Source organism: Amblyraja radiata, chromosome 24, assembly GCF_010909765.2.
Source record: "Amblyraja radiata isolate CabotCenter1 chromosome 24, sAmbRad1.1.pri, whole genome shotgun sequence".
NCBI classification, from domain to species: Eukaryota; Metazoa; Chordata; class Chondrichthyes; order Rajiformes; family Rajidae; genus Amblyraja; species Amblyraja radiata.
This window is the reverse complement of record NC_045979.1, coordinates 30,752,590-30,776,910: the sequence shown is the minus strand read 5'-3', so window position 1 is coordinate 30,776,910 and position 24,321 is coordinate 30,752,590. Positions and strand designations below refer to the sequence as shown.

Below are 24,321 nucleotides of genomic sequence, written 5' to 3'. Positions count from 1 at the left end.
CTGCCATGATTTATTCCCAGGAATCATTAAAGAGAAGGAATCTCACCTCAGGACCCCTGTAAGGCCGGCCATTGACGATCTCCGGAGAAGCATACAAGGGGCTGCCGCAGAAGGTCTGTAAGAATCGGTCGTGGTGGTATAAATTGGACAAACCAAAGTCAGCAATCTGGAAAGCAAAAAAAAAAAAATAGGTTAGTAATCCAGAAGTGGCTAAGGTTTGAGTTTGAAGACGGGTTCCAACCCGAAACATCACCCATTCCTTCCCTCCAGAGATGCTGCCTGACCTGCTGAGTTACTCCAACATTCTGTGTCTATCTTCGGTATAAACCAGCATCGGCAGTTGCTTCTTACACATCATGGTTCAGTCTTCATTAATTATGTTAATAAAATTTAATATAAACATCCATTCCCCTTTGCTCAACATATTGTACTTGGTATATCTTGCTTTGAGGGAGTGAAGTGTAGGCTCATGGGGTTAATTCTGAATGTGTGTGAGTGATTGGTGGTGGTCGGAGGGGCCGTAGGCGCAGATTGGCAGCCACGCTTCCGTCAGTCTGCCCCAGGGCAGCTGTGGCTACAGAAGTAGCTTACCACCACCGAGTGTGACTGAGGAGTGAATGAATAATGCGATGTAAAGCGCCTTGAGTATTAGAAAGGCGCTATATAAATCCCATCCATTATTATTATTACTATATGTTGATAGAATGGGGACGGCTGGGCTTGTACACTCTGGAATTTAGAAGGATGAGCAGCGATCTCAAGGGATTGGACACGCTAGAGGCACGAAACATATTCCCGATGTTGGGGGTCCAGAACCAGGGGCCACAGTTTAAGAATAAGGGGTAGGCCATTTAAGATGGAGATGAGGAAAAACGTTTTCACCCAGAGAGTTGTGAATCTGTGGAATTCTCTGCCTCAGAAGGCAGTGGAGGCCAGTTCTCTGGATGCTTTCAAGAGAGAGCTAGATAGGGCTCTTGAAGGTTGCAGAGTCAGGGGAAAATGGGGAGAAGGCAGGAACGGGGTACTGATTGTGGATGATCTGGTATGATCACAGTGAATGACGGTGCTGGCTCGAAGGGCCGAATGGCCTACTCCTGCACCTATTGTCTATCTGATCTGTTTGTATAGCATGCAAAACAAGGATTTTCGCTGTGACTTGGTCGAGACGACAGCGATAAATTCAAGCCAAATCTTAGTCACAATGAAGACTGAAAGGACAACTCTGAGTTGGTGATAAGTTACACGTAACATGTGTGCAGGGTTACTAAAGGACTCTAAACACAAAACAGTGCAAGTTGCTGGATGTTTGCTTAGGAGGAGGGCGATGTGCTTGGAAAGGCTCAAGTCAAGGGGAACTGACAGGTGGTATGTGCTCGCGATTACATTTTTTATATATCAGGGCAAGTGAAAGTAGAGGAGACTAGATCCTGGTCTGGACTCCACACGCTCCCAAAGGATCTTGCTGGCTCAGATTCCAACATACCAGCCAGGCACACGGCCAAGAACAGTTCTCTTTCACTTTCCCACTTTCTACAAAAGTGCTGAGACTGGGTTAACCAGGCGGTGGGTGGCGAGGTGGAGAATGGGTCATACATTTGCTTAGATTAGTTGACTGTCACGTGTACAGCGGAAAACTTTTATTACGTGCTAACCGGTCGGCGAAAAGACAACACAGGATTACAATCGAGCCGCACACACAGTGTACAGACACATGACAAGGGAATAACGTTTAGTGCAAGGTAAAGCCAGTAAAGTCCGATCAACGATAGTCCGAGGGTCACCAACGAGGTAGATAGTAGTTCAGGACCGCTCTCTAGCTGTGGTAGGATGGTTCAGTTGCCTGAGAACAGCTGGGAAGAAACTCTCTACGAATCAGGAGGTGTGCGTTTTCACACTTCTGTACCTTTCGCCAGATGGGAGAGGGGAGAAGAGGGAGTGGGCCAGGGTGCGACTCGCCCTTGATTATGCCGCTGGCCTTGCCGAGGCAGGGTGAGGTTTAAATGGAGTCAATGGAAGGGAGGCTGGTTTGTGCGATGGTCTGGGATGAAGCTGTTCCCAAACCATGCTGTGATGCATCCGTGATCAAATGCTTTCCCCGGCGCATCTGTAGAAGTCGGTGAGAGTTGTTGGGGTCATGCCGAACTTCCTAAGCCTTCGAAGGAAGTTGCTATGGTTCTACCACCAACTCTCCCCATCCTTAATGAATATGCCTTTGACATCGCCGATCAACTGGACTCTGACAATTTGCATTCATTTTCCTGACACACTTTATCTACGTGTACAAGGACAGCAGCACAGTCCCAGTTGCTCTGAAATTCTACTCAGAACGGTCAGCTTTTATATAGATTTTGACCCTTGAAATTGCGCGCACTCGCTAATTTAGTTTAGTTAGGTTAGAGAGACAACGGGGAAACAGGCCCTTGTCCGCACCGACCAGCGACCCCCGCACGCTAGCACTATCCTACACACAATGGGGGCAATTTACATTTATACCAAGCCAATTAACCCACACGTGGTTGGAGTGTGGGAGGAAAGCAAAGATCTCGGAGAAAACCCACACAGGGAGAACATACAAACTCCGTACAGGCAGGATCGAAGCCGAGCCTCTGGCGCTGTAAAGGGACTGTCCCACTTTCACGACCTCTGCGGAGTTTGCCCTTGACTCATACTCGCAGCATGGTCATCACGAGGTCGTAGGAGGTTGTAGGTAGGTCATAACAGGTCATATGCACTCATGGCATCAAGTAGGTCGGGGCGTTTTTTCAACATGATGAAAAATGTCCACGACTAAAAAAGGTTGTGAATTAGATCATGAAAGTGGGACAGGCCCTTAAGGCAGCATCTCTACCGCTGCGCTTCCGTGACACCCAACTAACACTATTATATACTAACACTAGTACCTCGGTACACGTGACAATAAACTAAACTCAAAACTCAATACTCAAGCCGAAAGTAGTTCGGCTGCGGAGACCAGGGATGAAATCTTGGACCACCTGTGTGTCTCAGTAACACATAGCAGCTGTTTATAGTCAGCAAGGCATTCGAACTTCCTAAACCTCAAAACCGGACATCGAACAATTCCTGGAGTCACACTGCACTGAAGCGGGCTCTGTGGATTCAAATGATATTCTGGCACCAAACTCATTCTGTAAACATCATAAAATGAAACTGAAAACATTTCCTACAAATGACCTCTTTAAGATTGTGTCTTCTGAAGGGGAGCTAGAAACAGGAATTACCCCGTGAATGTGGACCTTATCTGTTCTGTCCGCTCTGGCAGGGACCTCAAAGTTCAATGTTTTTTTACATTTCGAGTCATTTAAAAAAACTACCCTGATAGTCAAAGTAACGGAGAGGGCAAAGGTCATGGGGAGTCGAAATTAGGGACATCAAATGTAAACGGCGTTGGAACGTGGGTAGGTCAAGATGGTCAAAAGGAGGAGAAATTACAACTGACGCAAATAGTGTTTAAGGAAGAACAGCAGATGCTGGAAAAATCGAAGGTAGACAAAAATGCTGGAGAAACTCAGCGGGTGAGGCAGCATCTATGGAGAGAAGGAATAGGCGACGTATTCCTTCTCTCCATAGATGCTGCCTCACCCGCTGAGTTTCTCCAGCATTTTTGCCTACGAACGCAAACATTGGTACTTTTGTGGGGAGTTCTACTTGAATGGGAAAAATACACAAAAACACAAGGAACAGGCTATTGAATATTTCATACTTACTCTCAATTGTAATCATGTATTGTCTTTCTGCTGGCTGGTTAGCACGCAACAAAAGCTTTTCACTGTACCTTACGGTACATGTGACAATAAACTAAACTAACTCTGTCAATCAGTGATCACAAATGATCCATTACCTAAATGCCATAATATCTCAAAATTCTGTATTAATTCTCCATTGCAGAATATCCCCAAATCTAATGTTCTCTTTTTAGAGTCATAGAGCCACACAGCAATGAAATAGACCCTTCGGCCCAACTTGCCCGTGCTACCCAAGATACTCCATCTACTCTGATCCCACATAACCATATAACAATTACAGCACGGAAACAGGCCATCTCAGCCCTTCTAGTCCGTGCCGAACACTTATTCTCCCCTAGTCCCATCTACCTGCACTCAGACCATAACCCTCCATTCCTTTCCCGTCCATATAACTATCCAATTTATTTTTAAATGATAAAATCGAACCTGCCTCCACCACCTCCACTGGAAGCTCATTCCACACAGCTACCACTCTCTGAGTAAAGAAGTTCCCCCTCATGTTACCCCTAAACTTCTGTCCCTTAATTCTCAAGTCATGTCCCCTTGTTTGAATCTTCCCGACTCTCAGTGGGAAAAGCTTATCCACGTCCACTCTGTCTATCCCTCTCATCATTTTAAAGACCTCTATCAAGTCCCCCCTTAACCTTCTGCGCTCCAAAGAATAAAGACCTAACTTGTTCAACCTTTCTCTGTAACTTAGTTGCTGAAACCCAGGCAACATTCTAGTAAATCTCCTCTGTACTCCCTCTATTTTGTTGACATCCTTCCTATAATTAGGCGACCAAAATTGTACACCATACTCCAGAATTTGGCCATATTTGGCACATATCCCTCTAAACCTTTCTGATCCATGTACCCATGGGAGTGGAGAGGGGGGGGGGGGGGGATGGAGAGAGGAGGGGGGAAGGGGGAAAAAAAACCTCACACAACGAAATGGGCGCAAGATTACAGTTGCTGCCTTACAGCGCCAGAGACCCGGGTTCGATCCCGGCAACGGGTGCGAACTGCACGGAATTTGCACGTTCTCCCCGTGACCTGCGCGGGTTTTCTCCAGGAGCTCCTGTTTCCTCCCACATTCCAAAGATGGGCAGGTTAATTGTAGGTTAATTGGCTTCTGTAAAACTGTCCCTGTGCGTGTAGGATAGTGTGCTAGTGTACGGGCGATCGATAGTTGGCATGGACTCGGTGGGTCGAAGGGCCTCCTTTCCACACTGTATCTCCAAACTAAACAGGCAAGCCAAATTAATCACTGTAAAAGGAAACTGGAGCACTCAGCTGTAGCGAGAGAATGTTGGGTGGTCCCTAACAATAGGTAGCCCTTGATAACAAACAGTTGTGACCACAGTTTCCATTCCAATAGGCCCAGAGTAGGTGGCCTCTAATGATAAATCTATACAGAGGATGATTTAGTAGTTTGGAGGGGGTGGAGACGAGAGTGAGAGAGATTGGCCACGACATTGAAGAGGCTTTTTGCAGACAAAAGGTCAAATGAATAGAGAGATTGGGTAAGTGATCAGAATGGTTGGGTTTGGGAGTGTTTGCTCAGTTGCTAGGAGACTGTGTGTTTGTTACACTGACCTTTATGGGTCCCATCGCAAAACAATTTCATTATTGCCTTACCGGGTGCCACAAGGAGTTACTATTTTAACCAGTTCGGCCGAGTAAATAGAACTTATTGAACAATGACTCGAAGGGCAATACAGAACAGCATTCTGCACATGCAAAGATGCTGCTGCACCCGCTGAGTTTCTCCAGCATTTTTGTGTACCTTCTGCACATGCAAGCACATGTTTAGTTTTTAGTTTAGTTTTGGAGATAGTTTTAGAGATTCGTTTTTAAAGTCTCTGTTCAGTTTAGTTTAGATTAGAGATCTGAACCAGCGTGGAAACGTGCCCTTCGGCCCACCGATGCCGCGCCGACCAATGGTCACCCGTACACTGGCACTAATGGCCCTGTCCCACCATGCGAGTTCATTCCAAAAGCTCTTCCAAGTTTTTTTAAAAAATCAACCTCGTGGTAAGCACGGAGAATGAACGTAGCGGGTACGTCGGAGCTCGGGGACGTCTCTTAGCGGCTCATAACGCTAAGGGCAGGTACTCGGGAAGACTCGCTAACGGCAGGTAAGCTCGGGAAGACTCATGAAGATTTTTCAACGTGTTGAAAAATGTCCACGAGAGCCCCGAGTACCGACGAGCGGCCATTACCGTAAATCTCCGAGTTCGAATCAGAGCAAACTCGGGTGAACTCTTTGAATGAACTCGTACAGTGGGACAGGGCTTTAACTTTCCTACATACAAGGGAAAATATCCAGATTACAATTAGCCTACTTCTCTGTGGAATGTGGGAGGAAACCAGAGCACCCGGAGAAAACCCACACGGTCACGGGGGAACATACAAACTCCGTACAGATAGCAGTCAGGATTGTACCCGGGTCCCTGAGGCTGTAAGGCAACATGTGTGTGTGTGTGTGTGTGTGTGTGTATGTCTGTGTGTGTGTCTGTGTGTCTGTGTGTCTGTGTGTCTGTGTGTCTGTGTGTCTGTGTGTCTGTGTGTCTGTGTGTCTGTGTGTCTGTGTGTCTGTGTCTGTGTCTGTGTCTGTGTCTGTGTCTGTGTCTGTGTCTGTGTCTGTGTCTGTGTCTGTGTGTGTGTGTGTGTGTATTTTTATAGGGATTATTAATGTTCCATTATACAATCAGGAGTACAATATCCTCTTCAGATACAATGCTGTGACAAAGAACCGCAGATGCTGGTTAGTACACAAAAGAACACAAAGTGCTGGAGTAACACAGCAGGTCAGGCCGCATCTCCGGAGAACGTGAGTAGGTGACGTTCCAGGCTGAGGAAGGGTCTCGACCCGAAACGTCATCTATCCATGTTCTCCCGAGAAGCTGCCCGACCTGCTGAGTTTCTCCGGCACTTTGTGTTCTCTTGAGATATCGTTTGTGTGTGATGTCAGAAATATTGAATTCCGTTATTCTGCCAGTGTTCACCCCAGTCTCTGCAATTTAGGGAACATGGTGAACATGGTCCTTCTCACCTTCACGTTGCCAGCGGTGTCCAACAAGATGTTTTCCAATTTCAAATCCCGATGCACAATCCCATTCTGAAAAAACAGGAAGATTTAAGAGCGTTTTAGTCTCCTAATACCCGAAACAGAACAGTAAAATTCTCGCTAGCACAGCAGCACAGCAGATATGTAAACACAGAAGTCTGAAGAACTGTCCCGACCCAAAACATCACCCATCCTTTTCCTCCGGAGATGCTGCGCGACCCGCTGAGTTACTCCAGCGCTTTGTGGCTATCTTATGCAAACACAGTAAGCAGCAAACACCATAATACACAAAAAATAGATAAGACACAAAGAGTGCTGGAGTAACTCAACGGGCCAGGCGGCATCTCTGGAGAAAAGGAAAAGGTGATGCTTCAACTCGAGACCATTCATCAAAAAAGTTCAGTTTATAAAAAAACAAACAATAATAGACAATAGATTTGTCTTGTATTCAATAGACAATAGACAATAGATGCAAGAGTAGGCCATTCGGCCCTTGGAGCTAGCACCACCATTCATGGTGCGAAGACAAAATCACTGCCCCCAAGTCTATGTAGTTTGGAGCTTAGTTAGAGGTTGCAGTGTTTAATAGCCTGATGGCTGTAGGGAAGGAGCCATTCCTGAACCTGGATGTTAGTTTTCCGGCTCCTGTACCTTCCACCTGATGGCAGGGATGAAATGAGAGCGTGGCCAGGATGTAGTGGGACACTGATGATGATGGATGCCTTTTTGAGATAGCGCCTCCTGTAGATCCCTTCAATGATGGGGAGGTCAGTACCCGTGATGGACCTTGGATTTGGCCGAACCAAGAACGTGAATTTTCAGCTAAACTCCGTTAAACCCGTTCAGAGAATACCGGTCACATTTCTGCATTCATCCTGGCTTGACTTCAGAGATATAGCACGGAAAACAGGCCCATTGAGTCCACGTCGACCAGCGATCACCCCATACACTAGCACTATCCTGCACACACTAGGGACAATTTACAATCTTTTACCGAAGCCAATTAACCTACAAACCTGTACGTCTTTAGAGTGTGGGAGGAGAGCGGAGCACCCGGGGAAAACCCACGCAGGTCACGGGGAGAACGTGCAAACTCCGTACCGACAGAGCCCGTAGTCAGGATCGAACCTGGGTGTCAGACGCTGTAAAGGGCCTGTCCAACTTGGCGATTTTTTTCGGCAACTGCCGTCATCATTGAATGATGAAAAATTCGCTGCATCACGCGGTGTTTTTTCAAGTGTCGCAACATTTTTTTGTCGCCACTGGATATGACGCCGGCAGTCGCCGAAATAAAATCGGCAAGTGGGACAGGCCCTTAAGGCAGCAACTCTACCGCTGCGCCACCATGCCGCCCTGTACTGCAGCCAGCTGAAGCACAGATTGGCAGCTCCCTCTATACCCCATCGAGGTGCAGTTCTAATTTGAGACGGTCTCTAGGCTCCATCAGAGACACAAGTATCGTCATTGTCCAATCCTTCTCCCTTCTGCATCTGGCATGTGCCCTCTCCATAGCGCTCGTCTCGCTGGCTTCAGGCAGCCGGCTACAAAGGAGCAGACAGGCGGGAAGACTCGGACCTCCCTCAAAGTTCAGGATATCTCCAGGCGGAACCAAGGGGGAAGGAATCTGCTGCCCGCTGCCTGTCAGGGGAAGTCCAGCCAAAAACAATTGGCTTCCTTCCCAGCTGTACGCCCCAGCGCAAACATTTCAGCATCTTGTAGGCTCATCGGCCGGCCTGTATGTGGCGAGCCACCCCTCCCCCTTCACTCCCAAAGACACCGTTTCCTATTCACTCCCTCTTCCCCTCTCTCCCGTCAGGCAAGGGATGGGCGGTGCAGCGGTAGAGTTGCTGCCTTACAGCGCCAGAGACCCGGGTTTGATCCTGACTGTGGGTGCTGTCTGTACGGAGTTTGTATTTTCTCCCTGTGTGGGTTTTCTCCGAGATCTTTGGTTCCCCCTCCACACTCCAAAGACATACATGCTATTTGGTGTGGTATAAATGTAAATTGCCCCCAGTGTGTGTGGGATAGTGCTAGCGTGCGGGGATCGTTGGTCGGTGCAGACTCTCCCCGTGACCTGCGCGGGTTCTCTCTGGGACCTCCGGTTTCCTCTCACACTCCAAAGACGTGCAGGTTTTTAGCTCAATTGCCTTCAAGTTGTCTCCAGTGTGTGTAGGATGGTGCTGGTGTACGGGGATCGCTAGTCAGCATGGACTCAATGGGCCGAATGGCCCGTTACCATGCTATATGTCTAAACAAAACAAAACTAGACTAAACTAATCTAAATGTCGGGTACACATGCTGGAGAAACTCAGCGGGTGCAGCAGCATCTATGGAGCGAAGGAAATAGGCAACGTTTCGGGCTGAAACCCTTCTTCAGACCAATTCACTTTTCCCAATATGCAGCATCTCTAAACTAAATTATTGATCTTGGTCGGAAAAACTTAAAGCAATCTCCAACACTAGTCTTACTGATTTACTATCCAGTCTGAAAATATACTCTATCCTTAACAACTTGGTCCTTGGATATCTGTAGGAAGGAGCTGCAGATGCCGGTTTAAGGTTCTTCAGTCTGAAGGGTCTCGACCTGAAAAACGTCACCTATTCCTTTTCTCCAGAGATGCTGTCTGACCCGCTGAGTTGCTCCAGCTTTTTGTGTCTATCTTTGAAATTCCTGATTCCACCCAAAAAAACAAACGAGGAAATGGTTTTCATGCACGCACCCGACCAAATCCTGTTAACATTTCGACACACCTCAAAGAGATCAGCCATCAATCTTTTCTTCCCAAGTGTCAGGTTTATGCAATCTACTCCCCTGGGTGGGCTGTGTGGGGGGGGGGGGGGGGGGATTCCATAGGGACATTTGCCAAAAGGCTCCGATCCAGATCACTACTTTGTCACCTTCGTAGGGAAACATATGTGGGAGAAGGGGGGGGGGGATGGGGAGGGTTGGGGGAGGGGTGGTGTTAGACTCTGGGGATGCACTCTTCCAATTACGGAGAACCCTGCCAATACAAACTCTGTGGATCGCACAAGACGGAAACCCAGACCAGACCACACCTGACGTGGGCGGGCTTGGACGGGACAGAAAATACTGTAATGCTTTTTAATTGGAAGTAAAAACATTTCTCGATCTCGGATATTCTCAGCTCGGGTTTCAATAGACACACACACACACACACACGCACAAAATCAGTTCTCCCACGCATTCCTAAGCTTTATATTCATTTCGACAATGAACTTGGCTGCATTCTTGCTAGTCTAATTATCCCGGAAAGGATAGGGCTTGAGTTACACATGAAAAAAAAAGGAGTGAAGGGCGGGGGAGGGGGTTGGGGGAGGGGGGGGTGGGGGTCTGCGGGGGGCAGAAGAAAAGAATATTTTGCTACGCTTGGTCTCGTTTAGAACAGGCACACATTACTTTGACAACACTGTGACCTCGTAACAAAAGGGCTGCGTCTCGTGGGATTTTGGACACTGGAGCAGTCAAGGGCTTCACTCCTCGACTCGTACCGTCCACCCATCTCTCCACAGTAGACGGCTTTCGCAAACCTAACAGCAGGGTGTGTGTGTGTGTGTGTGTGTGTGTGTGTGTGTGTGTGTGTGTGTGTGTCTCTGCGTGTCTCTGCGTGTCTCTGCGTGTCTCTGTGTGTCTCTGTGTGTCTCTGACTGTGTGAATGAACTGCAGATGCTGCTTTAAACCGAAGACAGACACAAAATGCTGGAGTAACTCAGCGGGACAGGCGGCATCTCTGGAGAGGAGGAATGGGTTGCATTTGGGGGGTCAAGGTCTGAAGAAGAGTCTCGACCCGAGACATCACCCATTCCTTCCCTCCAGAGGTGCTGCCTGCCCCGCTGAGTAACTCCGGCTTTTTGTATCTAGCAGGACGTATGTTTTCCAGCAAGATCAAGTCACGCTAGCCAGAGGCAAGGGCCTGTGTCTGGGAATTCACAGACGCCTGCATCTCACGTATTAGCAAGCCAAGAGCCCGTGTTCTATTTAAAAACAGAATATTATCAGTCAAACCAGTGACTCGATCCACAAGGAATCTGGTTACACCTACGACGACTGTTTCAAAACAACCTGGTTGCCATTAGATTTTCATTAGAATGCACTGCACGCCAGTTAAAGGCTGGATTTGTTTTTTTTCCGTTTTGTCATGTCCTCCTCTCTTGGGCTCTGCGCCCCAAACAGAGAGCAGCCCCCCGTCTCTGCAACTTAGCTTAACGTCGCTGGGCCGAAACTGCAAATGAACCGTGACAGGGTCAGGGCGGAGCGAGAGAGAGAGAAAGTGAAAGGAAAAAGAGGAGGAGGGGGGGGGGGGTGAAAGGGAGCCAAAACAATTGAGAATGAAAGTGCATTGTGAGACCATATGTGCAAGGTTTACGTTCAGCTGCTGGGATAATACAGAGTGATAATAAGCCAGATGACTGAGAGTCCATTCTCGGTCACCCACCCATCCACCCACACACACACACACACACACACACACAGCCAGCTAGCCAGACAGCCAGCCAGCCAAACAAGCTGCTGAGCAGATGCTGCCCCAACGACATACATACCTTGTGACAATAATAAATAGCAGACACAATCTGCCGGAAGAAATGCCGGGCTTCTTGCTCAGTCAGGCTTTGCTTCTCGTTGATGAAGTCGTAAAGGTCGCCTTTGCTCGCATACTCCATGATGATGACAATCTTATCCTTGTTCTCGAAAACTGGGGGGGGGGGTGGGAGAGAAAAAAAAAATTTGAAAGTCTGAAGAGTGTCAGAATAACCGAAACGTCGCCCGTTCCTTCGTGCAACAGCCAGGGTTGCTGCCTGTCCCGCTGAGTTACTCCAGAATTTTTGTGCCTATCGTAATTTAAAGAAACCCTTGTTCATAGAAATTTCAGGCATTCTGCGGAAACAGGAATTTGGGCGGGGGGGTGGGGGGGGGGGGGGGGGGGGGGGGCGCAGTGGTAGAGTTGCGGGTCCGCGCCGACCAGCGATCCCCGCACACTAACATTATCCTACACATATGCGGGATAATTTACAATTTTACCCACCCAATTAGCCGACAAACCTGTAGGTATTTGGAGTGTGGGAGGAAACCGGAGCACCTGGAGAAAACCCACGCAGGTCACGGGGAGAACGGACAAATTCCGTACAGACAGCACCCGTAGTCAGGATCGAACCCGGGTCTCTGGCGCTGTCTGGCAGCAACGCTAGCTCTGCGCCACCGTGCCGCGCACCAGCGATTGTAATATGTGATTGTAGATCTACTTCTGTGGCTGGCACGCAAAATAGTCATCTGGGTTTTAGGGTCATAGAGTCTTACAGCATGGAAACAGGCCCTTCGGCCCAACTTGCCCACATCTGCCAACATGTCCCAGCTACACTAGTCCCTCCTGCCTGCGTTTGGACCATCTCCCTCCAAACCTGTCCTATCCATGTACCCGTCTAACTGTTTCTTCAACGTTGGGATAGTCCCAACGTTTGGGATTGTCCCAAGGGTTGGGCGGCCATCTTGGAAGCAAAGTACAGGTGCTCCTCAAATTTGCTGAGATCCTACTCAGAGCAACCTACGATACTTTCTCCCCACCTTCCTTCCACGTCACTAGGAGGCCGCAAGAGAAAAATTACAGCCTCCGCCCCTGTCGCTGACGAGAAACTGAAATAAAAACATTCCAGTATACAACAATATAATCAGACAATAGTTCAGTAAGTTGTCTCAGCATCACAGAGCAAAGGGCCCAGGAAACACCCTCTTCTCCATACATAAAGAGAGAAGAATGCATTCCCAACTGCATTCACAGGCAGGCCACTCATTTTAGCTCAGCAGTCAAGAAACATCGCACAAAAACAAATTCACATGCAAAGTTCAGCTTCCACAACGCGAGACCAGCGGTATGCATGCGGCATGTGTTTGGCATCCACCGGCTCAAATCAATTAGAAGATTATTAGATTAGAACTTGCAATCTTGCAATGCTTTCTAACGTAGCAGGACATACCAAGGAGCTTTGCGCTCCATTCCAGCAAGCAAATCTAACACCGGAGGTTTTTGGGGAAGGGTGTAGAAGCAAAGACATTTACCCGACTGAAGCCTCAAATGGCCAACGAGAGACACACACACACACACACACAAAATGTAATTCAGTGGGTCAGGCAGCAAATCTGGAGGAAAGGAATAGGTGACGTTTCGTGCCGAGATCCTTCTTCAGACCCGAAACGTGACCTATCCCTTTTCTCCAGAGATGCTGCCTTGACCCGTTGAGTTACTCCAGCATTTTGTCTTCCAGCATCCAGTTCCTTCCAGCACCTCAAATGGCCAAGACATAGGGGTGGAGTACAATGGATCTGTGGGGCAGCATGGTGGCACAGCGGGTAGAGTTGCTGCCTTACAACACCAGAGGCCCCGGGTTCGATCCCCACAACGGGTGCTGTCTGTGCGGAGGTTTGTTACGTTCTCCCCGTGACCGCGTGGGTTTTCCCCGGTTTCCTCCCACACTCCAAAGCCGTACAGGTTTGGAGGTCAATTGGCTTTGGTAAAGATTGTACATTGAGATCGCCTGCTGGCATAGACGTATTTCTGTTCCTGTATTGTAGAACACTATGGCAATAATCTACTAGAGATGTCATAAAAAGTCACCCTAACCATGGACTTTGCATCTTAAATAATGGCCTGGTTATGTCATATGTGATAGGAGCAGAATTGAGCCATTCGGCCCATCAAGTCTACTCCCGCTATTCCATCATGGCTGATCTATCTCTCCTTCCTAACCCCATTCTCCTGCCTTCTCCCCAGAACCTCTGACAGTGGGTTCATACATTGGAGATCTGGCTGTGGTTCAGGAGAGCCGTCGGCATCAGGAGAAACATCAACAGCAATGGATGGAGCTTTGAGATTAGCGGAGCCAGGTCAAGGGAACAATAAAACCCCCACCAAAGAAAGAACAAGGGTCTATAAGGCACACAGATCAGAACACATGTGGAGTATTGTGATCAATGTCTGAGGAAAGATGTGTTGGCTCTGGAGAGGGTCCAGAGGAGGTTTACAAGAATGATCCCAGGAATGAGTGGGTTAACATATGATGAGCGTTTGACGGCACTGGGCCTGCACTCGCTGGAGTTTAGAAGGATGAGGGGTGACCTCATTGAAACCTACTGAATAGGGAAAGGGCCAGATAGAGTATATGTGGAGAGGATGTTTCCACTAGTGGGAGGGACTAGGACCAGAAGCCACAGCCTCAGAATTAAAGGGCGTTCCTTTAGGAAGGAGATGAGGAGGAATTTCCTTAGTCGGAGGGCGGTGAATCTGTGAAATTCATTGCCACAGACGGCTGTGGAGGCAAAGTCAATAGATATTTTTAAGGCAGAGATCGGCAGATGTTTGATTATTATGGGTGTTGGGGGTTAAGGGGAGAAGGCAGGAGAATGGGGTTGAGGGGGAGAGGTAGATCAGCCATGATTGAAGGGCGGAGTTGATTTGATGGGCCGAATGGCCTAGTACTGCTCCAATCACTTATGAAGATGAACAAGTGGCGGCCGTTGGCCGAGTGGGGCTTGTTTACAACAAGGAGCAGACGGTGGAGGAAGAGGACGTCATCCAAACAAGTGCAAGCTGCCCTCATTTACAACCAATGGAGTCAAGGCAGTAGTGGCAAGTTGGTGTGATTGGAGGGAGAACGAACAATGGAATGCAAAGTAGCGAGAAAGAATGTGAAAATTCACAAAACTCTCCAACCTTGGAGAAGGTCAGCAATTTCCTCTTGGCTGGTCCTTAGTTAAAAACACCCAAACATTCGACAGATATGTGGAATCTCCCACTACACATGCGGGGGGAGGGAGAGGGGGGGGGGGGAGAGGTGGGAGGAGAGGGGGGGGGTGGGGGAGGAGAGGAAGGGGGGGGGGGGAAGAGAGAAGGGGGGCGCCCTCTGGGAGGGTAGGTCAGAGGGGGGGAGGAGAGAGGGGGAGGTGGATGGTGGCGGAGAGAGGGGGCGCAGGAGGAGAGATGGGGGGGTGAGGAGGAGAGCAGGGGGGCGGGGAGGCAGAGACGGTGGGATGGGGAGGAGAGAGGGGGTGGGACGTAGTGAGACGAGGGGGGTGGTGGCGGAGGACCGACACGGGCGGGGGGGCGAGGAGACGGAGTGGGGGGGGGGAGTGAGAGAGGGCGGCGGGGCGGAGGACAGAGAGGGGGGGGAGGAGGAGAGTAGGGGGTGGGGGGAGGACGAGAGGGGGGGGTGCGTGAGCGACGAGGGGGGGTGGGAGGAGAGAGGGGGGGCTGGGAGGAGAGACGGGGGGTGGTGGAGAGGAGAGAGGGGGGGTGGGAGAGAGGGGGGAGGAGAGGGGTGGGTGGGAGGGAAGAGAGGGGGGGTGCGTGGGAGGGAGAGGGGGGGGGGGAGGCGCGGGGATGAGAGGCCCCTAGAGGGGGGTGGGAGGAGAGAGGGGGGGGTGGAGGACGGAGAGGGGGGGTGGGAGGAGAGAGGGGGGGGGGAGGAGAGATGGGGGGTGGGAGGAGAGGGGGGGGGGAGAGAGGGGAGGGTGGGAGGAGAGAGGGGGGTGGGAGGAGAGAGGGGGGGTGGGAGGAGAGGGGGGGGGTGGGAGGAGAGGGGGGGGGTGGGAGGAGAGGAGGGGGTGGGAGGAGAGAGGGGGGGTGGTGGAGAGGAGAGGGGGGGGGGTGGAAGAAGGGGGGGGGGGGAGGGAGGAGAGGGGGAGGGAGAGAGCGAAAAAGGTTTGAATCCCTATCTCGTGTTAGGCCCGTTCTCACATTATAACAACAAAAAGCGCTCAGATCTACAAGGAAATGCAATGAGGGGCACTTTCTTATTGTGGCTGGTCACGCTAGAGCCTCCTCAGGACCAGCCTACACATACATCAATCTCTGTCATCCCTCATTGTTTTTGTTGCCACATCTGGCCGTCAACACTGCAGCAGAGTCAGCGCATTTTAATGCATTTAAATGCCGGCCAGTCTCTCTCCCCTATGTACCAAGACTGTGCACTTGTTTCCTGGGACACACTGCAACAGAATGGACAATTCGGGCAGTGCTTGTCTAAGGTACAGTTTCTCGACTCAAGGAGCCTTGACCCTAGAGGCTGATTGCACCCCCCCCCCCCCCATCACGCTGTCCCTAGATCTCGTCCAATGCCCGTCTCATCCTATGCCCCATTCTAACGTTTAGTTTAGAGATACAGAGTGGAAAGGGACCCTTCAGCCCACCAAATCCAGGCTGACCATCGATCGCCCGTTCACACTAGTTCTACATGATCTACACGTTGTCATCGACTCCCTGCACGCCAGGGCAGTTTACAGAAGCCAATTCACCTACAAGCCAACACTAACACTAACACTAACACTAACACTAACACGCAATGTCTTTTATGTAATGTCGTCTCTTGTCTGGACCTCGAGTCTGAATTAAAAGTTTAATAAATAAAAATAAACACACTCTCACACTCACGACAATTTACAATTTGACCAAGCCAATTAGCCTACAAACCTGTACGTCTGTGGAGTGCGGGAGGAAACCGGAGCACCCGGAGAAAACCCACGCAGGTCACGGGGAGAACGTACAAACTCCGTACAGACAGCACCCGTAGTCAGGATCGAACCCGGTTCTCTGGCGCTGTAAGGCAGCAACTCTACTGATGCGCCGCCGTGCCCACCCCCCCCCCCCCCCGCAAGATCCAATGCGTCCTACTCCAGACAAGGGATTGCATGGGGATCCCTCAGCAAGTGCTTGACAAGATGATAACATGCCCACGACACAGCAGGACGACATGGGGACCAAACAAGAAGATGGCCTTGTGCAGGTCCCAACGCCATCACAGTTTTAGTTTAGAGATATACAGCGTGGACTAGCGAATCCTGTACACACTAGCACTATCCTATACACACTAGGGACGTCACCCATTCCTTCTCTCCAGAGATGCTGCTTGTCCTGCTTGTACAACAGGCACCAACAGACCTGGGATGGCATGGGAATCCCACGGGAAGAGTTTGAGAAGATGAGAAGATGTCCACAAGACAGCAGCAGGAGATGGGCACCTCGTGCCCAGTGCCACCCACCCATGCCTGTCCCAATGCCACCGCTGGAGGCTCCAACAGGCCCCGCAATGAGAGCTATTTGAAACTAGACACTCGGAAGGCACTTCATCAATCAAGCCATGTCGTGCTCTTCACAACCCGTTTAAAAGCTTTAAAAAACAAAAAACCCCATACAACATTTTTATTCAAAAAGATCAAAGATGGGAAGGCTGCCAGAGGAGTTCTTGTAACGAATGGAGACAGCTGTGAGCTTTACACAAACCAGATCCCTGTCCCCCCGTAGGCAACCACACACACACACAACTCAGTGGGACAAGCAGCATCCCTGGAGAGAAGGAATGGGTGACGTCCCCAGTGTACAGGATCGTGCTAGTGTGTACGGGGCTCGCTACTCGGCGTGGACTCAATAGACAATAGACAATAAATGCAGGAGCAGGCCATTCGGCCCTTCGAGCCACCACCGCCATTCAATGTGATCATGGCTGATCATCACCAATCAGTACCCCGTTCCTGCCTTCCCCCCACATCCCCTGACTCTGCTTCGGTGAGCCCGTTTCCACACTGTATATCTCTAAACCAAAACTAAATGTCTTTTAAATGTTGCGATAGTCCCTGCGTCAACGACCTCCTCTGGCAGCTCGTTCCACACACCCACCACCCTCTGTGTGAAAAGGTTTTTTCCCTCGGCGGGGGGGGGGGGCACATGAGCACAACTTCATATGCAGTTATTTCAGGAGAGGTTCTCTGGATACTTTCAAGAGAGAGCTAGACAGGGCTCTTAAAGATAGCGGAGTCAGGGGATATGGGGAGAAGGCAGGAACGGGGTACTGATTGGGGATGATCAGCCATGATCACATTGCTGAGAGAATGGAGCAGCTGGGCTTGTACACTCTGGAGTTTAGAAGGATGAGAGGGCTTCTCATTGAAACATATAAGCTAGTTAAGGGTTTGGACACGCTAGAGGCAGGAAGCATGTTCCCGATGTTGGGGGGAGTCCAGAACCTGGGGCCAAACGGCCTACTCCTGCACCTATTGTCTATTGTCACAGTGGGTGAAGAAAAAGCCACTGTGTCAACAGACAGACAGACAGAGTGGGAAACAAAAACCATTCTTGGAACTTATCGCATCCTCAAAGCTCCATCAATCAGACGGTAGAACGAATGAAGCCTAACCCTACCTTCGTAGATGTTAATGATGTGCGGGTGGCTGAGCGATGACATGATCTCGATCTCCCGGCGGATGTGAACCAGGTCCTGCTCATCCTTGATCTTATCTTTGCGGATCGACTTGATGGCCACCTGCAAGGACAGGAACAGACGCTCGTTAAAAATCAGCCCAGAAATTATAACAACGCATTGTCGCCAGGTCAAACCCGGTAAGCTTCCACCCAATAATGTAGACAAAAATACTGGAGAAACTCAGCGGGTGAGGCAGCATCTATGGAGCGAAGGAAATGGGTGACGTTTCGGGTCGAGACCCTTCTTCATGCAAACCCTGAAGTACCAGTGTTTGCATTAGCAGACAAAAATGCTGGAGAAACTCAGCGGGTGAGGCAGCATCTATGGAGATGTTTGAATCACATTATCTCTAAGGACTCGCTGAGTTACTCCAGCACTTTGTGCCTTGTTTTGCAAACCAACACCTGCAATTCCTTGCATCACCTCATCCTCAGGAACTCCCACACCCCTTTAACCCTCCCTCCTTGTTTAAGATACACCCACCCTTCGAGCAAGATGCTGATCAGAGAACAATAGAAACCGTGGAAAGTCCCTTTGAAAGCAAAAGCTGTTGGATGGCCACGAGGGAACAGGATTTACAGCCCTGTCCCACGGTGCGAGTTCATTCCAAGAGCTCTCCCAAGTTTAATAAAATCAAACTCGTGGTTAGCACAGAGAATGAACGTAGCGGGTACGTCGGAGCTCGGGGACGTCTCTTAGCGCTAACGGCAGGTACTCAGGAAGACTCGCTAACGGCAGGTAAGCACGGGAAGACGCGTGAAGATTTTTTCCACGAGAGCCCTGAGTACCGACGAGTGGCCATTACCGTAAATCTCCGAGTTTGAATCGGGGCAAACTCGGGAGAACTCTTGGAATGAACTCGTACCGTGGGACAGGGGCTTTAGGTTCCTGACGTCGGCAGTTAACAGGATTTCCCCACTCGGAGTTGTACAGTTCCAAATATTACTGCACAGCCACAAAGACAGAGCAGGTGGTAACTGCGAGGCAAGGGACCAGAACAATACAACTTTAGCCAGGACCTCCTTCTGTTGACAGACACAGCTTGCTGTGGAGCACATCAGACGGTCAGGCAGCATCTCTGGAGAAAAGCAATCGGTGACGTTTCGGGTGGTAGAGTGGCTGCCTTACAGGGGCAAAGACAGTCTGAAGAAGGGTTCCAGTCGGAAACGCCACCTATTCCTTTCCTCCTTACAAAATTCTTAAGGGGTTGGACAGGCTAGATGCAGGAAGATTGTTCCCGATGTTGGGGAAGTCCAGAACAAGGGGTCACAGTTTAAGGATAATGGGGAAATCTTTCAGGACAGAGATGAGAAAAACATTTTTCACACAAAGAGTGGTGAATCTCTGGAATTCTCTGCCACAGAAGGTAGTTGAGGCCAGTTCATTGGTTATATTTAAGAGGGAGTTAGATGTGGCCCTTGTGGCTAAAGGGATCAGGGGGTATGGAGAGAAGACGGGTACAGGATACAGAGTTGGATGATCAGCCATGATCATATTGAATGGCGGTGCAGGTTCGAAGGGCCAAATGGCCTACTCCTGCACCTATTTTCTATGTTTCTATGTTTCCATCGATGCTGCCTGACCCGCTGAGTTACTCCAGCACTTTGTGTCTATCTTCGGTATAAACCAGCATCTGCAGTTCCTTCCTCCACATTGTCTTTGGTCAGTCTGAATTTTTTTTTGTGCCAATTACATGCTTTTGAAGTGACTCAAAGTGCTATTACATTATTGACACTGTTGTTCGTGCCATTTACTATTTACTGTGTGGCTTTAAGCTTTAGTTTAAAGATACAGAATGGAAACAGACCTTTCGGCCCACCTAGTCCTCGCAGGCCATCGGTCACCAATTCACACGAGTTCATAGGTAACAGGAGCGGAATAGCCCATTCGGCCCATCGAGTCAACTCCACCATTCAATCACGGCTGATTTATATTTCTTCGCAACCCCATCCTCCGGCCTTCTCCCCACAACCCGACACCCACACTAATCAAGAACCTATCAAACTCTCCCTTAAAAATATCAATTGGCTTGGCATCTGTGGCAATGTGGCACAGATTCACCAGCCTCTGACTAAGGAAATTCCTCCACATCTTTCCAAAGGTACATCCTTTTATTCCGAGGCTCTGGACCCAGACTCTCCCCACAAGTGGAAACATCCTCTACAAATCCACTCTATCCAGGCATTTCACTATTCAGTAAGTTTCAATGAGGTCATCCACTCATCTTTCTAAACTCATTGTCCGAGATCAATCTTATCTCACTTTCTCATCTGTGATGTAATTAAAGTGAAGGGGGAGATGAGATGCCTTCTGTAAGACCGTTGTGACTAGCACAATGAATACACATTCACAGAGGGTCAATTGACTTACAAACCCGCACGTCTTTGGGATTGGGGGGGAAACCCACGCGGCACAAGGGCGGGGGAGAACGTGCAAACTCCGCACAGACAGCGACAGAAGTCAGGATCGATCGGGTCCCTGACGCTGTGAGGCAGCAGCTCTACCAGCTGCGCCAGTGTGCGCCTTGCACTACCCACTGCCCCGTCCGAAACGTAAAGGCGGCCACTGTGGAAAGTGAAACGGAGATCATGTTTCTGGTCAAAGTCCCATTTGCCAACAGCATAATCAGCCAAGCCCCACGTAAAGCCGGTTATACTACAGGAAAGCAGGAAGTAAAATCACTGGAAAATAAACATCATATCCAGTAATTAAGTAGGGGCGGGAAAACCCAGCTTCCCGACTGTCAACAGACTAGTCCACACCTGTCGAGTCAACACAGCTTTCTCTAGCTCTGTAACAGGTGCTGCCGAACTTCTAAAACCAGGGGACACAGGGTTAAGGTGAAGGGGGAAAGATTTAACAGGAACCTGAGGGTAAACTTTTTCCACCCAAAGTTTCGTTTATTGTCACGAGTACCGAGGTGCAGTGAAAAGCATTTTGTTGCGTGCTAATCAGTCAGCGGAAAGACGACAGGCGATTACAGTCGAGCCGTCCACAGTGTACAGATTTTTCCGTTTTAGGCAGTTTTGGACAGTTACATGGATAGGACAAGTTTACAGGGATAAGGGACAAATGCAGGCAGGTGGGACTAGTGTAGATGGGACATGTTGGTCGGCGTGGGCAAGTTGGGCCTGTTTCCACGCTGTATGACTCTACGAGAGGATGCTAAAGTGGGATAACATAGAACTAGTGTGAGCGGGTGATCGATGGTCAGGGTGGGCCAAAGGGCCTAGTCTCCGTGCTGTATCTTTCAAACAATCATTCCAGTGGAGAGTGCGTGGAGATGCATGCGGAGCCTGTCAACACTGCTCCTCGCAAATAATGCAGAACATTAGAACGCAGCAGTGTGCTAGCTACACGCTCAAACACGAGTGCACTTCACAAACCCCAGGGACACACAACACAAAGAGTCTCCTTCACCTCATATTTTGCTTGGGCATCTTACACCCCTGCGGAATGATCATTGACTTCCCTAACTTCAAGTAGGCCTTGCTCTCCCTCTCTCTCTCCATCCCCTCCCCCATTCTCCCACCAGTCTTACTGTTTCCCACTACATTTTATCTCTGTCCCGCCCTCGGCCTGAAGAAGGGCCTCGACCCGAAATGCCACCCATTCCTTCTCCCATTCCTAAGAGATGCTGCCTGTCCCGCTGAGTTCCCCCAGCATTTTGTACCTATCTTCGAGTATGCTGCCCCCTTAGATTCAGAACTTAAAAGACTTTTTTTTTTTTGCCATCAAGTCCTGTGGATTTGACCTGATCTGACAGCTCGACAGACCCACAACTTCAGTGCCGACTCCGCATCTGCCAGAGATCACGGGTTATTATGCAAACCTTTTTTTATCGGAGATTAACAGGGTGGAAACTCGGAGGGCAGGAATTTTCCTGTCAAACCGAAACAAGTCTCTTGGGAAAGGGAGCTGGGACTGCAACGATCCCGGGAAACACTGCACCGCACAAAACCCAATTCAAAGCGCCATTGATCCCGGTCGCCGTGACAACAGAGGCAGGAAGGCACTCGGAACGGCGATTAGAACCTGCCGCAAATCCGCGACGTCCTTTTACACGGAGAACCAGGGGTCACAGTTTAAGAATGAGGGGTTAGGCCGTATGGGACTGAGACGAGGAAAAACGTTTTCACCCAGAGAGTTGCGAATCTGTGGAATTCTCTGCCACAGAAGGCAGTGGAGACCAATTCACTGGATGTTTTCAAGGGAGAGTTAGATTTAGCTCTTGGGGCTAAAGCAATCAAGGGATATGGGGGGAAAAAGCAGGAACAGGGTACTGATTTTGGAGGTACACAAAAATTCTGGAGAAACTCAGCGCGTGCAGCAGCATCTATGGAGCGAAGGAAATAGGCAACGTTTCGGGCCGAAACCCTTCTTCAGACCCTTCTTCAGACTGATTTTGGATGATCAGCCATGATCATATTGCATGGCGGTGCTGGCTTGAAGAGCCGAATGGCCTATTCCTGCACCTATTTTCTATGAATCCAGGTGACGTCTCAGGTCGAGACCCTTCTTCAGACCCTTCTCTGGTGCTGTAAGGTAGCAACTCTACCGCTGCACCACTGGGCCGAACTCTGCTTTCATTTTAGTTTCCACAGGAGATATAAAGCAGGCTTGCCGTTTGTAATCATTGTGCTACACTGGTGCATGAACTCAAAATCCATGCACCTTATCTTAGTCATAGAGTCATAGAATCATACTGCATGGAAATAGGCCCTTCTGCCCAACTTGCCCACACGCACTAGCCCCATCTGCCTGCGTTTGGCCCATATCCCTGTAAACCTGGCCGATCATAGAAACATAGAAAATAGGTGCAGGAGTAGGCCATTCGGCCCTTCGAGCCTGCACCGCCATTCAATATGATCATGGCTGATCATCCAACTCAGTATCCTGTACCTGCCTTCTCTCCATACCCCCTGATACCTTTAGCCACAAGGGCCACATCTAACTCCCTCTTAAATATAGCCAATGAACTGGCCTCAACTACCTTATGTGGCAGAGAATTCCAGAGATTCACCACTCTCTGTGTGAAAAATGTTTTTCTCAGATCCATGTACCTGTCCAAATGTCTCTCAAATGTTGCCATAGTACCTGCCTCAACTACCTCCTCCGGCAGCACGTTCTATACACCCACCACTCTTTGTGCAAAAACATTAGCCCTCAGATCCCAATTAAATCTTTCCACCCCTCACCTTAAACCTAAACGTACAAAATTCTTATGGGGTTGGACAGGCTAGATGCAGGAAGATTGTTCCCGATGTTGGGGAAGTCCAGGACAAGGGGTCACAGCTTAAGGATAAGGGGGAAATCCTTTACGACCGAGATGAGAAGAAACATTTTCACACAGAGAGTGGTGAATCTCTGGAACTCTCTGCCACAGAGGGTAGTTGAGGCCAGTTCATTGGCTATATTTAAGAGGGAGTTAGATGTGGCCCTTGTGGCTAAAGGGATCAGGGGGTATGGAGAGAAGGCAGGTACGGGATACTGAGTTGGATGATCAGCCATGATTATATTGAATGGCGGTGCAGGCTCGAAGGGCCGAATGGCCTACTCCTGCATCTATTTTCTATGTATCTATGTCCTCTGGTTTACGATTCCCCTACTCCTGGCAAGCGACTCGGTGCGTCTACCCGATCTATTCCTCTAACGATCTTGTACACGTGTACAAGATCACCTCTCATTCTCCTGCGCTCCAAGGAATAGAGTCCAAGCCTGTTCTACCTCTACCAACAGCTCAGGCCCACGAGTCCTGGCAGCATCCTCGTAAAAAATGCTGAGACCATTTGAATAGCTTTACTCTGCATGAATATACGAGCATTTCATTTAAAACTCTAAACCCTCGACAGCGTGAAGTGAGATTGGGTTGTCGTAGCCAGGGGCTTTTGGCATTAAATCATCCTGGTTTTGACCCATAAAGTGTGAACTGTGTCAGAGGCAGGGTCAGTGCAGGGGCAGGAGCTGGAGTCGGCAACTCCCCTGCACAAGACAGTTAATTGCTTCCATACATCTGCCTTGAATAACATTTGCTCTGACTGTAGGGATTTCCCCGGGATCATCAAACTACCCTAACAAACCACGGGCGGCACGGTGGCGCCGCGGTAGAGCTGCTGCCTCACAGCGCTAGAGACCCGGGTTCGAACCCGACCTCGGGTGCTGTCTGTACGGAGTTTGTACGTTCTCCCCGAGACCGCGTGAGTCCCCCCTCCGGGTGCTCCGGTTTCTCCCGCATCCCAAAGA

At 49.6% G+C, this 24,321-nt stretch overlaps 1 protein-coding gene across 2 annotated transcripts in view; it reads right to left on the bottom strand.

The window, feature by feature from the left end:
• nuak2 (NUAK family kinase 2) overlaps positions 1 to 24,321 on the bottom strand; it is a 51,028-nt gene that overhangs the window by 8,346 nt on the left and 18,361 nt on the right. For both annotated transcript variants that reach the window (XR_004415605.1, XM_033042816.1), the window contains exons 2-5: positions 18,018 to 18,138; positions 11,377 to 11,528; positions 6,802 to 6,867; positions 47 to 166 (exon numbers count right to left, since the gene is read on the bottom strand). Coding sequence is in view for 1 of the 2 variants with exons in the window: in XM_033042816.1 (XP_032898707.1) it covers positions 47 to 166; positions 6,802 to 6,867; positions 11,377 to 11,528; positions 18,018 to 18,138 (459 nt within the window). In the remaining variant the exon portion in view is untranslated. The remainder of the gene's footprint in view (positions 1 to 46; positions 167 to 6,801; positions 6,868 to 11,376; positions 11,529 to 18,017; positions 18,139 to 24,321) is intronic.